The following is a 13,625-nucleotide window of genomic DNA, read 5'->3' on the forward strand; positions in this document are numbered from 1 at the left end:
ATATGCATATGTATATGATGCAGATGTATGTGATATATATTTATATGTATATGATATATATGCATAAGTATATGATGCATATGTATATGATGTATATTTATATGTATATGATATATATGCATATGCATATGTATATGATGCAGATGTATATGATGTATTTGTATATGTATATGATGTATGTGTATATGCATATGTATATACAATATGCATAAGCATATGATGTATATTTATATGATACATATGTATATGCATATCCATATGTATATGTGTATATGTATATGATATATATGTTTGTGTATATGATGCACAGGTATGTAAAACATGTATGTGCTTGTGTGTGTGTATACACATTTTGCAGTGATAGGAATTTAACCCAGGACCTCATACATGCCATGTGACCAACTTTAAGCTTCTGCAGCCTTGATTTCCCCACCAGGATGGACTGTGCGGCCTTGAACTGTGAGCCGAGATGAACCCTCTCATCAAGGCTACAGCATAGACACTAAGTGTGACTCTTCGACGCACCAAGAAGCCTCATGACTCAGGAAGTTCAGGAGCGTCCACCGAGAGCTACCGTCATAAAAAGACACTCACGGTCAGTAATCACTAGGGAATCACAAATTAAATTAAAAAGAATCGCAAATTGAAACCGAGGCACACTCAACTTCCGCAGCCATCAGAGTGATGAGCAGTTACAGAGCTCCAAGAAGGGAGCCAGCTGGACCACGGATGCCGGAAAAGGGAAGCAGCAGGCTTGGATGGAGCTAAACGTACACTTAACCCCATGACCCCACAGTTCCACTCAAACCGCACTCCCACTCTTTAATCCACAGCAGCCTGACTCATAAAAAATGACCCAAATGTCCATCGGGAAATGACAGAAAAACATCAGGATGACAGCAACTATCGGGCACAGTGGCCAGTGTTCACACCACCGATGGGTCTCAGAAGCCTCATGTGGACTCACTTCCTGGGTCATTTTTTTTCTGCGTGAAACTCTGGAAAGGGGCTGGGGAGATTGGCACAGTTGGTTTAGTGCTTGCTATGTAAGCATGAGGCTCTAAGTCTGACTCCCAGAATGCCCATAAAGAACTGGGCATGGTGACACATAGACAGACAGACAGACACACACACACACACACACAGGTGCACAAACATACACACACACATGGACACACACACTGACACAGACATACACACACGCACAGACACACAATACACAGAGAGACACATATACACACACACATACACACTCACAGACATACACAGACACACACAGGCACACAGATACACATATACACCCAGACACACAGACATAAACACACATACACACACACACAGAGACACAGACACACACACATACACACACACTGATACAGACACACACCCAGACACACCCAGACATACACAGACACACACATATACACTCACAGACATACACAGACACACACAGGCACACAGACACACATACACACCCAGACACACAACACAGATATACACACACAGAGAGACACACATACACACACACACCATGCCCAGGGCTGGATAGGCAGAGATAGGAGGATCTCTGGGTTCACTGACCAGCCATCCCAGCCTAGTCAATGAGAGACCTTGTCTCAAGAAGCAAGATGGAGGCTTGTGACGAACCAGCTCATGAGGAAGGACATCAAGTGGACGTTCAAGTCTGAGCTCCACACGTATGCACAGAATCAGAACATTTCCGCCCCTCCTCCCTAACACTTTGCACACACTCTGGGAAACACTGTCTATTGGATAGTGTCCAAAAGTAAGGCAGCCGTTGACCGAGGCAGCAGAGCAAGGGACATGAGAAAATGTCCCCGGGAACGTAGATTTCACCAACGGTGACAGCAGTGTGAAGATTCTTCAGAACGCATCCAGGCGCACATTTAAGTGGGAGCATTTCGTTGCATGCAAATCACGTACAAATCGAAGTGATTTTTTTTTTAATCCAAAAGGAAATGGGATTCTTTAAGAATCCCACGCCTGGCTGAAGCACCCTGGGAAACCTGGTGGGGTGGAGGCCTGGCTTTGCAGCTCATGGGAATGGAGAGGGGTGTGGGCCTGGGAACCGAGGTAGAATGAGGTGAGATGACCCCCCCCACCCCAGGATCCATCATGCTCTCTGGGTCAGGGTGGGAACTCAGAGGGGCGGCCCAGATGCAAACACAGTTTCGGATTCTGCAGGTACCGTAGTGGATTCAAACACCTAACCAATGGGAGTTTGGTGCACGGGGAGGGGCTAGGGGAGGAGGGCTGGAATCTCTCTCTCTCTCTCTCTCTCTCTCTCTCTCTCTCTCTCTCTCTCTCTCTCTCTCTCTCTCTCTCTCTCAAAGGTGATAACAGGGCCTTACCAGACACTTGCTTGACAGCCACAGGCCTCACCTTGTAGGGAGTTCTGCAAGAGAACAGAGTGTCCCAGTGAGTGGTTGGTTGCCAGAGGCACTGGCTGCGACCAGAGATAAACACTGCTAGGAAACATTGTAATTCAGTCAACTAAGCTCTGGTGGTCTGCTTTCTTTTTATCTTGAGGTGCTGGAGATGCAACCCCAGGCCCTGCACATCGCAAGCTCATGCTCGGCCACTGAGCTACGACACCCCAGCACCCCTTCCCTGCAACCGGGCCGTTCTGAGTTCCCTCATTCGGATGTCATCTAATGATTTACCCGAAGGGTCCTTCATAATGTTCAATTTGATTCTGAGGGAGCAAATTTCTGTCGTCGATATAATAAGAACCAGAGGTACATTATCAGGTAGGGCCAGGGGACTCTGACATTCTTGCCCAGTTCTACCCCAAATCAGTACAAACTGCCCCCTACCCCCTGTCTCTGTTGGAGCTCATGGCACTGTACTGGAGCTGTTGACCCTGTTGAAAACCACACCCCATTATTCGCCAACCTGTTTGAAGCTGGGCAGAAGATTTGGGCTATTTGGATGGCGGGGAAAGGCTCTATAGTGATGGAAGGACCTCTGGCTGGGGGCAGGGGCAGGCTCTGAGACCAACAGAAACCAGGTTACGGTAGATAATACCCAGTGCTAAGAGCTAACCCCAGGAGAGATTGGTTGATTGATTGACTTAGCAGTTTAACAGAATTTACAGCCTGATAGCAAGAGGAACACAAGGCTAGAGAGACAGCCCACAGGCAGGATGTGCCCTAGCAATGCAGACAAGCAGGCAGGCACAGGCGAGAGTTCAAATACCTGACCCTCACTGGGACTTGCAAATGAAATCCGGAAGTTATGTGTCGAGCTGAGCCACCAGAGTCCAGGGACTCTCGTTCTGTTCCGAGAGCTGGCCACGAACAAGGCTAAAATGTTCCTATTCTGAGCAATGACCTCCCATGCTCGAGTGTGGGTTTCTGAAGGGACAGACGCACTGTCAGGGTGTCTGTCTTTGGGATGGGCTACCATCGTCCCATGGTGCTTCGGTCTGAATGTAACCGGCAAGCAGATACCACTGGCCTGAAGTAAGGAGGGCCTGGACAGACTGCAGGACCCTCAGACCGCAGGCAAGGCTGCTTGGCTACATCTCATGGCCTCTTGCTTGGTCTTGGCTCCTGGTCCCCAGATCCCCACAGCTCAGTTCTGCAGAACCAGTGGCCGTCTTCCAGGACTGAATAAACTCCCGGGTCCATCTGAATTGAGTTAGAGCTTCCTCACTCTCTTCCTGGACACTGTTAATATAATGTCAACCACATAAACCCTTCCCCCTCCGGCGCTGATAAACAGCCTTGGACTTTCATTGCGCGTCCGTTCTGCAATCTTCACTGCCTGGGCACTGGCTCTCCTCCTTGGGAGGCAGCAGCCTGGCGCCAGTTGGGCATCTATCTAAGGGGCCTGTGCACTGACTGAGCAGAGGGATGGCGGTACAGCTCTCCTCGCTGGCACCCGGCTGCTTTACCCAGCACACGTCTCCCAACTTGGCTAAAATCGGAAACCCAGGATGTGTTTGTGTAATGTCAGAAATGTGTGGAGTTGGTTCTGGCCTCTCCTCCCCTCCGTATGCTGCACCAGATGGCCCCACTCTCCTCACACCGTAAGCATCTGTTCCCCTTCCCCAGAAAGAGAGTAAGGGCCGGGTCCGAGAGGCAGCTCCGAGAGCTGGACGCTACCAGACCTAGAACATTCTTTGGTCAGAGAAAGGGGACAGATGGGATAAGGCCCTCAGAGCAAACCTGTAGCTCCCTCTGGCCAGGCTCCAACACGTCTGTTCTCACTTATTGGTCCTGAGGAACAGATCACTCGTCATGTCTTCTCAGCTCCAAATGAGAGCAGAAGCCGAATGGCCTCCCACTCCGCTGCTGGTGACTTGGGGTTTGAAACAGGTGCAGAGGAACAGCCCAGAAAGCATGAAGCTGGGAGACATGGAGACAGCGACCCCTCTGGCTAGGATGGAGGTGGCTAGCCAGAAACCTTAGAGACTCAGGAGTCATGGAAAATCCATCCCGGGACAGGAAACAGCTCCAAGTGTATGAATGAGGGCTGCCATCTATAGCCGGGTCCCTCCCATCAGTGGGAGGCTGGGACAGGGGGAGGTGAGCATGTCCAAGGTCTTCAGAGACGGGGGAAATCAAAACCAAGTGATCAGGCCTGCAGTCAATGTGGCCACCTGGAACCATGGGTGGCGGTGGGTGGGGTTAGGGGTGGCCCCGTGCTCGTGGGGAAGGTGGGGGTAGCTCACACAGTGTATCCTGTACTGTACCCTCCAGGAATGGTTCTAGCCTGGTGCAGAGGGGAGAACCTCCAGGCCTCAAGCCCACATCTAAGTCCAGAGTGGTTTCAGGGGTTCCCCTCGGCCCCTCGGTCTCACCCCCAGGTTGTCTGCATGCCAGAACTCTTTACAAAGCTTCACCAAGACCTGGATTTGATAAATCTTAGAGGGGCTCATGGGCTGACCTGGATTTAATAAATCTTAAAGGGGTTAACCAGATTCCTTTAAAAGACCTTCTCCGTTTTAGTGTACAGCAGGGGTTACTGTTCGGCTGACCTGGTTTGCACTGAGCCATTAGTGTGGGTGAGCGGAACCATGTCTTCCCGACAGGTGGGCACGACTCTAGGTCAGGAACCCCTGTGGAGACCAGGATTGGGAATTTCCAGGCCAGACACGTCCTGACCACACGTCCTGACACACACGGAGCCTTCCGCGTGGGGCTGACAACCCCCTCCCAGCACACAAGCTCAGGACAAGATACTGAGAAGTGGGAAGAAATGAAGGAGGTGGAAATGTGGGAGGACACGGAGACCCAGAAGGCAGCAAACTCACGCCTGAGGCAAGCGTGGTCCGCCATGCCTGTGTCTGCTACCTCCCCATCTCCACGCGACCACACGGGGTGTCTCGCCTCTACCTAACCTCAGAGCGTGTGGCCACCACCAGAGCTAGGTGATTTAGGTCTGAGCCCACAAATGTGTTGTTCTTGTTCCTGCCTCATTCAGCTTCTATGTAGCTAATTCTGTCTTTGTATCCATACCTTTGTAACCTCAACACACAGCGGATGACACCCATCCAACCTCATACATTTCCATTCCCCTCTGCATCTAAGAGGTGGTTTTCATCATGTTACAAATGATTCGGTGTTCTTTATAGACACTTGGGCTTGTGTGCCTGCGTGCGTGCATGTGTATGTGTACGTATACGTATATGTGTGCATGTGTGTGCACGTATGTATGTATGTGTGCACATGTGTACACATACATTTGTATGTGTGTGCACATGTGTATGCACATGCATGTGTGTGCACGTATGTGTGCACATGTGTACACATACATTTGTATGTGTGTGCACATGTGTATGCACATGCATGTGTGTGCATGCACATGTGTACACATACACTTGTATGTGTGTGCACATGTGTGTGTATGCACATGCATGTGTGCTCTCATGTTTGAATAGCTCTGCAAGCTGTTAAAACTGAATTCAGCAAAACCCACATGGCTTTGTGGGACTGAGATTCTGTTTACACAGGGTACAAGTCCCACCCCCAACATGGCCACTTTAGGATTCTGGGTGTTGAGGGGGAGGGGCCGCTCAGTCCCTTCCTCTTGATGGAGTTCTGGGTCAGGCAGGCTGGAGGTGACACACATGTTGCATGTGACTGTCACTGGAGTCTTTGGGAAACCAATGAGCCATGGACCTTGTGGGAATCTGGATCAGAGTGAGGGCCAGTGGGTTGGACTGGAACACTGACTCCTGGGGGCAAGATGAAGGAACAAAGACGTCCTATGCCTGAGTATCATGGGTATGCTTAGTGTGGAGATCTGGCCAAGGCCAAGGGTTGTTGGGAACAGTAGCAGCCATGTTTAAAACAAAAGTATGTCAGCCATAGTCCCTGGGGCCTCACAGATCTGTGTTTCTGAAAGCCAGAAGGAGCTACAAAGTTGCTGTTTGCCTGAGTGTCCATGTTACTCATATGGGGAGTCACTCTGGAGCTGAGGTCGAGGTCCCAGCTGGCCCCATCTGTAAACTCAAATACATCTGTGAACTCAAATACTGCTTGCCCAGAGCAACCAAGGATGTTGGTGCGTCTGCTTTCTCCTGTGGGCTCAGAGCTGGCCATGGGTTTATCACAGAAATCATGATGACCAGATTGATAGAGGCCCTCAAATCTCCTTCCTTGTCCTATAGAGTGGTGGTCAGGAGGAACAGAGAGGACCCAGAGAGGGCCCTGAGGACACATCTCCCCAATGGCTCATCGACTACCTCCTATACTCTTCTGAGAGCATAGTAAAAAATTTAAATTATTTTGTCTGTCTGTCTGTCTGTCTGTCTGTCTGTCTCTCTCTCTCTCTCTGTGTGTGTGTGTGTGTGTGTGTGTGTGTGTGTGTGTGTGTGTGTGTGTGCAGACATCAGAAGCCAACAGACAACTTTGCAGAATTTGGTCTCTCCCTCCATCTTCACGTGGGTCCCGGGCTTGAACTCGTGTCTTTAGGCTTGCGTGCAAGCACTTTACCAGCTGCGGATCCACCCTGCCAGCCCCAGAGGCTGCATCTGTAAGTTCCGTTTTGCTGAACTGCACAAATGACAAGGAGATGATAGAGACTTCCCAGGTCACCTGGAAAAGTGACATCCTTGATTCCAGGGCCCTTTCCATGTCCTCGAAGAGGGTACAGCTAACTGGTCCCAGCTGTCCTGTCCTGTCCATTTTCACAAGGACACACAGAGCCACTGGCTACCCTTGACCCTCTGTGCCTCAGCCCACAAGGACTCCTCAGGCTGGAGCTATGCTCCTAGCCCGGTCCCCTGTGTCTGCACACAGCCTCCTCACGGGGAAAATGGTTTCCCCCTCGAGAAGGAAGGAGTGAACCAAGCCTCCGCCTGCCACCCATCTGCCTCTTTCCCTCTCTGCTGAAAATTCACACTTCTTAGCAGTAGTAAACAAAAACCCGAATTGCAGACTCCCTGGCACATGGTGTGGACCAGCGAGACACCCCAGGAGGAGACGCTCACCGCTCTGAATTCGCAGGCATGGTGGGATCGATGGAGACCATGGCGTCGTCTGTGGTCAGAAGGGAGATGGTGGTATTCCTGCAAAACACTCGTGTCAGCTCCACTTGCCCCCCACCTCCCGACCTCCACTTGCTCACGGACCTCCTGTGACAGAGTCCGGAGGAACCAGGACCTGAGAACAGGGGATCAGGTGTCCTTGGTTAAGGGCAAGTGAGGGGCATCTGGTTGTCCCACAGTCAAGTAAAAAGGGCAAGTGTGCTCCAAGAGCCTGTCAAATTTTAAATAATTTAAAGTGGGAATTGGGGGGTTGGGGATTTAGCTCAGTGGTAGAGCGCTTGCCTAGCAAACGCAAGGCCCTGGGTTCGGTCCCCAGCTCCGAAAAAAAGAAAAAGAAAAAAAAATAATAAAGTGGGAATTGGAGCGAGGATAATTTATCGAGTTGGGAGATGAAGTGCACGAAACTTAACATAGACCAGAGATGGGAACCATCACTCGCCGTGCTGCTTCTGGGCCCTTGGAGAGACCTCTGAGCCCGTCCCATCTCTCTCCCATAAAGCGTGGACTTAAATGGTGGAAACCCATCTCCTCCCAGCCCCTCGTCTAAGGGCTTCCGCTAAGCTAATACCTCTGCCCAAAGAACTAAGCCCTCTGATCCTCAACTAGGAGTTTTTATTACTGTATTTTAATTTGTGTGTATAGGATGAACGCCCACGTGTGTGGGCACACGAGGTCAGAGATCAGTCTCTGTGGCATCCCTCGGGCACCATCCGCCTTAAATTTTGAGACAGGATCTCTTCCTGGGACTGGGGCCTGCGGTCCAGTTTGGGAAGCTTTCAAATCCGCACAATGGAAATGGGACCCAGATCCCACAGCGTACCCGCAGATGTGTGCACAACGTACATTTTACAGTTCTTAACACATGCCGCCTAACGCTGACCGCCCTTGGGGTGGCTGCTTTTGCTGCACTGGGACGTGGGCTGTATCCTCCAGAACATGGCTTCATCCCTTTGTCCCTTTCTTCCTTGTTCCTAACAGGCTTTTATCATCCTTCTGTCCTATCCACCTCCATGGACCATGACCCTAACTAAAGCCATCTCTATCCAATGCCATTCTTGAATACCCTCTCCTTTCTCCTAGTTACTTCTTCTTTTTTTTTTTTTTTTCTTTTTTTCGGAGCTGGGGACCGAACCCAGGGCCTTGTGCTTCCTAGGCAAGCGCTCTACCACTGAGCTAAATCCCCAATCCCTCCTAGTTACTTCTTAAGTTGTCTCTGAGATAGGGTCTCACTGTGTGGTCCCGGCTGGCCTCTAACTGACAATCCTCCTGCCCCAGCCTCCCAAATACCGGCATCACTGGCATAAACCGCCTCGAATGGGAAATTAGATGCTAAAATGGGCCAAGTGTCTCTTATCCAAAAATACCCATACCAAAAGTGTTTGGTATTATTATTTTTTCTCTTCAGATTTTAGGCTGCCCGTATATATAGGATGTGATATTGGGAGGAGCTGACCCACGCCTAAACATAAAATGTACATATTTCACTCGGCATCTCGATTGACATATCACGCCGTGCCGGGGGACATCGCTCTGTACATCTGGCGTCAGGTCAGTGCTGAAACTGTTGCAGATTTCGGAAAACCTGGGATTTGGGGTTTGGGGGACTAGGGAGGCTCAGCTTCTAGTTAGAAAATTCCCCATGCTAATACAGGCTGCGTTTAGGAAAGAAACCGTGGGGTGGTTTTTTTGAGAATCTTGTAGGCTAGGCAATTGCTTGTAACACATCTCTGAAGTGAGTCCTGTGCCTAATGCTGTTGGGAACAATGATCCTGGAAGCAAAAGCACTTATTTACTTGTGGCCGGGGCAACTCCTTCCTCAACAGTGAGCGAACTCGTGGAAAGGAAAACCCAGCTCTGAGGTCGGAGGTCGAGCCGAGCTCAACAGGGCAGCTGGACCCTGCTGCTGGGGCAGCGGTCAAGCCAGGACCGAGCTCCCCACGGGGTTCTCTTTGCTGATTCCCTCTGCCCGCTAACCCCAACTTGTAGCTTCACCCTTGTCGGATCCACTGCAGGGATAACACAGCTCTCATCACGGAGCATGCGCGGGGGACACTTACCGAGGCAGGCCGGTGGCGATACAGAACAGGTCCATGATGTCACTGGAGTTACAGTACTTGCTGAAAACCACCTGCAAAACACAGAAGCTGAGCTGGAGGGTTGTCTCGGGGAGGAACGTGCTTCCTTCCTTAGCGCGAGGAGGACCCGAGTTCGATCCCCAGAACTCATGTACTTGCCGGTCATCCAGGCCAGTGAGAGATGCTGCCTCTCAGAAGCTCAGAGACAGCTTCTGGCTACCCACATGCACGTGTGCCTGTGTGGCTACATGCATAAACACGTGTGTGCACGCATGCACATATGTGAAAAGGCACAATCCGCAGGCAGTGAGGTAGCAGAGCGCCGCCCACTGGTTTCCATGGAGATGCGGGTTCCACGCGCAATGTTTCGAACTGAGGGTTACTTTTCAAAGCCGTGGGCTCTAGGATGCCACATGGGCAACTTTTCATTTGGCCGGCATGCACCGTTCACGGGTTCTGTATCTGGTGCGCTCAGCTCCAGGCGCCGTTGCAGCTCACGGCTGGCACACCTTGACTCTTGCAATTTCTTTCTCCCTGGCTCAGTTCCCACCTCATCCTACCCCCGCCACGCCCCTGAATAGTGTCACTTTTCTTTGCCTGTCCTTGCTATCTCCTGTCACCCACTCTCTGCTGGTCACATAACGTCCTAGGGCTTGCCTGCATCCTGGCTAAGTGTTCTCACTCTGGTCTCTGACTCCAGCCCCACGGATGCTCCTTCCTAGCCCTCCTGCCATCTCTTCATCCTGATATCTAAACAAGGCGGCAGCATCTTGGGTCCCCGCTGTCAGCAGAGCACACCTTTACCCAGTGCCAGCCTTGTTTGTTTGGTTTGTTTTATACCATGAACACCCCCGGCATGGACCCCCAGACCATGGTTCATGTTGCAGATTTGCTGGCCCAGCCAACCTAGAGTCCTGAGTCAGCCTGGGGTTCTAGCCGTTCAGCCATCAAGGCAGACTGGGTCTTTCCTGTAACTCACTCAGCCTGCGCAGTTTGGTTTTTGATGGAGGTGGGGGAAGGCCTGAAGGAGGCAGGTAGAAGGCCCTTTCTGTGATCCAGCTTCCCCGGAGACTTCTAAAAAGGGAGGGCAGGGTAAGAGGCTCTTCAGAGTGAGCCTGCAGTCAGAGAAGCAACGGTCCCTGGGCCAGCTCAGGGATGCTATGCACAGCACCTGGGTAAGGCAAGGTATTTATACTTTTTTACTAGGCTGAGGGCGGCTCTGAGGGGTGGGAGAGCCTTCAAGATGTTGGATGTGGAGCTGGGGGCCAGCTATTCCTCTACAAAAGGTGCTTCCCACTGCACAAACACTGATGGTACCATGTTGCTGGGAGGGGCTTCTCCGGAACCCCAGGACCCACAGAGTTGATCCTAAAGTTTCATTCTCACTATAGCCAAGAGCCACTCACACCAAGGCCTCTTAGAGCCCTGTGGTGTCCAGCGGGGCTCTCTGCCCTCCTAGTTTCTGTAAGTGGGAGAAAAGCTCCCTGACGTCTTTTGTTCTTACTTTATTTACATTTATTTAGTTGTGAATACACACGCACGCACGCACGCACGCCAGTGGCTGCAAAGTCAGGCCCCTTGACCTGCGGAGCCATCGCTCTCTGGGTCTCACCCACTTCCTTGTGCCTTGATTTTTAAGTCCTGTAGAATGGGCCTGGAAAGACAGCAACTGTCATCCAGAAATGGCTGGCCTGAGTGACAGATGCTCTTTAAGGTGCTCCTGTCAAATTTTGTGGTTCTGTTACCTTGTTTTTGTGTCCCCCGTCCCCTTCTCCCCCCACCCCCCACCTTCCAGCTGTGGACTGAACCCAGGGCCTTGCGCTTGTTAGGCGAGTGCTCTACCACTCAGCTAAATCCCCAATCCCAAATTTTGTGATTCTGAAGAGGTTCAGAGGCCACAGTGAAGGAATACACCAGGAACAGTAAACCGCAGATCCCCCTCCCCCAGAGCCCACTACAGACAGGCCTCCATGCCAACCTCCACGGGATGTCCAGGATGACCAGGACAAACAGAAAAACAGCATGGTGAGACTCCCGACCACGCCCGGCGGAATTCACCCCCCAGAGCACAGAGTGAGCAGGGAGAAGATTGTACTCCTTCAGTTCTAGCTCCACAAAGAAGCCCTTTCCGTTTCTTTGTAAGCGGTTTTTAACAAACGGGTAGTTTTTTGTTTTTTTTTTTAAACCGAAATGAAACATTTTAAAAATAATATCTGTTTTTTACTGCCATCTCCGCCTCCTCCCCAGATTCAGAAAGTTGTATTAAATAGTCTTTCTTTTCCATGGCAACGGGGTTATCTGCCGAGGTTCCTCTGGAGCAGTGGGCGACGCTCACAAAGCAAGGGGCTACCGTATTGGGTCAAAGCTTTGAACTTCCTCTGAGGGGGCGGGGGGGGGTAATAACTTGCTCCCACGCCAGGAAGGTCAGAGTCTTCTCAGTGAAAAGAAACACCTAAGCTTTCTCCAGGCCAAGCGCCTTGCACTGTCCTAGCGATTCTTTGAAATGCCTTTGTCCAGATTTATAAGGTCTTCGGAGGAAGGTGGCAATGGAAGAGAATTTCCTTTGTGCTTGGGCTTCCAGAGAGAGGACAGCAAAGAAACAGAGGCCTTTAAAAGTTGAGAGGTAATCTCCTAGCCCGGGATGGTGATAGATGACTACAAGCCCAGCATCTGAGAGGCTAGGCCAGCCAGGGCTGAGTCTGGGATTTGCCTGTGCTGAGTGAGACCTGGTAGACAGAGAGAGGGGGGAAGGAGAAGGAGGAGAGGAGGGGGGGGGGAGGGGGAGGGGAGGGGGAGGGGAGGGAGAGTTAAGCCTTCCACCCAATCAAATGGAAGGCACCTGACGCTCTTGCTGTTTCCATGCAAAGAGCCGGGCTGGATCTGTGGAAGGCAAGGCGAGCTTGTTCTGGGACCAGGATCCACCTCCTGACATCGTTTCTGACAAATGGACTAAGGAAGCTGTATAGAATCTTGGAGTGAACAGGAAAGACTCTGTGGGGTGCTTCCAGCAGAAAGCAGAGACCCCACATTCCTTAGTTCCCCCAGCCAAGATCACTTTCTTGAGGTCTCTTTTGAACTGGCTGCAACAGGAGTTGGGCGAAAATCTTTGGAAACCCGGTCACCTCACGTGAAGGAGAGTGGAGGTTTTTTGTTGCTAGTCTCCAGCGGGGCCAACGCCAGGAGCGTCTGAGTAGGAAGAAGCCAGAGGACAGGATGCTGGGATGGCTGGAGGCAGGAGACTTCCAGCCTGGACCGACTGCCTCTGACTACCAAAACCAGCTGGTTTCAGTGTGTGGCCGGGAGAGCCTCAGACAGCCTCATGGGAAAGGGCACAGGCCTGTCTGTTCTACGCGTTGAGTAATTTTCTAGATCCTTTGTTCCTTACTCAGAAACAGACAGCGCAAGAAAAGAGAAGTTGAGATTTAAACGATTTAAACATGGACAAGAGAAACATCGGGGAAACAGAGAGCTTCTCTGTCTTTTTTTTTTTTTTTTTGGTTCTTTTTTTTCCGGAGCTGGGGACCGAACCCAGGGCCTTGCGCTTCCTAGGCAAGCGCTCTACCACTGAGCTAAATCCCCAACCCCGAGCTTCTCTGTCTTAGCTGAGACCTGTGAATGTCACCGAGCGAGCGTCAGTCACCCCGGTCTCCCACCCAGAGCTGACAGAAGCTGAGCATAATCCAAAGAGTGGAGCAAAGCCACAGAGGCACCGGGGCATGTGTGAGCCCTCGAGGGCTCAGCCGGGGTCAAGGTTTCACCTGGCTTTGAGGGTTTAACCTGGGTAACTACTGACCCTGGTTACTTAAAGTCTATACTCAAATCATCCCCCTGCTGTGGACCTGGTTATAGAACCAGGCTAGATCTGGGATAGAAGCTCCATCCTCAATCTGAATCACCTTCTCTCTGAACCAGATTCTCTTGAAAGCTGTAAGCAAGACTGGAGCGCGCGGGACCCTCAGTTTACCCTTCTGCAAATGGGCCAACAGAACTAGAGCGCCACTGGTCTCTCCGGGAAGTAGTGAGCAGCAAGC

The 13,625-nt window shown here is 51.2% G+C and overlaps 1 protein-coding gene across 4 annotated transcripts in view; it reads right to left on the reverse strand.

The window, feature by feature from the left end:
• Nucleotides 1-13,625, reverse strand: part of Pde9a (phosphodiesterase 9A) — a 93,403-nt gene that overhangs the window by 57,193 nt on the left and 22,585 nt on the right. For all 4 annotated transcript variants that reach the window (XM_032888475.1, XM_032888474.1, XM_032888476.1 and 1 more), the window contains exons 2-4: nt 9,577-9,647; nt 7,463-7,540; nt 2,373-2,416 (exon numbers count right to left, since the gene is read on the reverse strand). In XM_032888475.1, the coding sequence (XP_032744366.1) occupies nt 2,373-2,416; nt 7,463-7,540; nt 9,577-9,647 (193 nt within the window). The remainder of the gene's footprint in view (nt 1-2,372; nt 2,417-7,462; nt 7,541-9,576; nt 9,648-13,625) is intronic.

This window comes from Rattus rattus, chromosome 18 (assembly GCF_011064425.1).
Source record: "Rattus rattus isolate New Zealand chromosome 18, Rrattus_CSIRO_v1, whole genome shotgun sequence".
In the NCBI taxonomy this organism is placed as follows: Eukaryota; Metazoa; Chordata; class Mammalia; order Rodentia; family Muridae; genus Rattus; species Rattus rattus.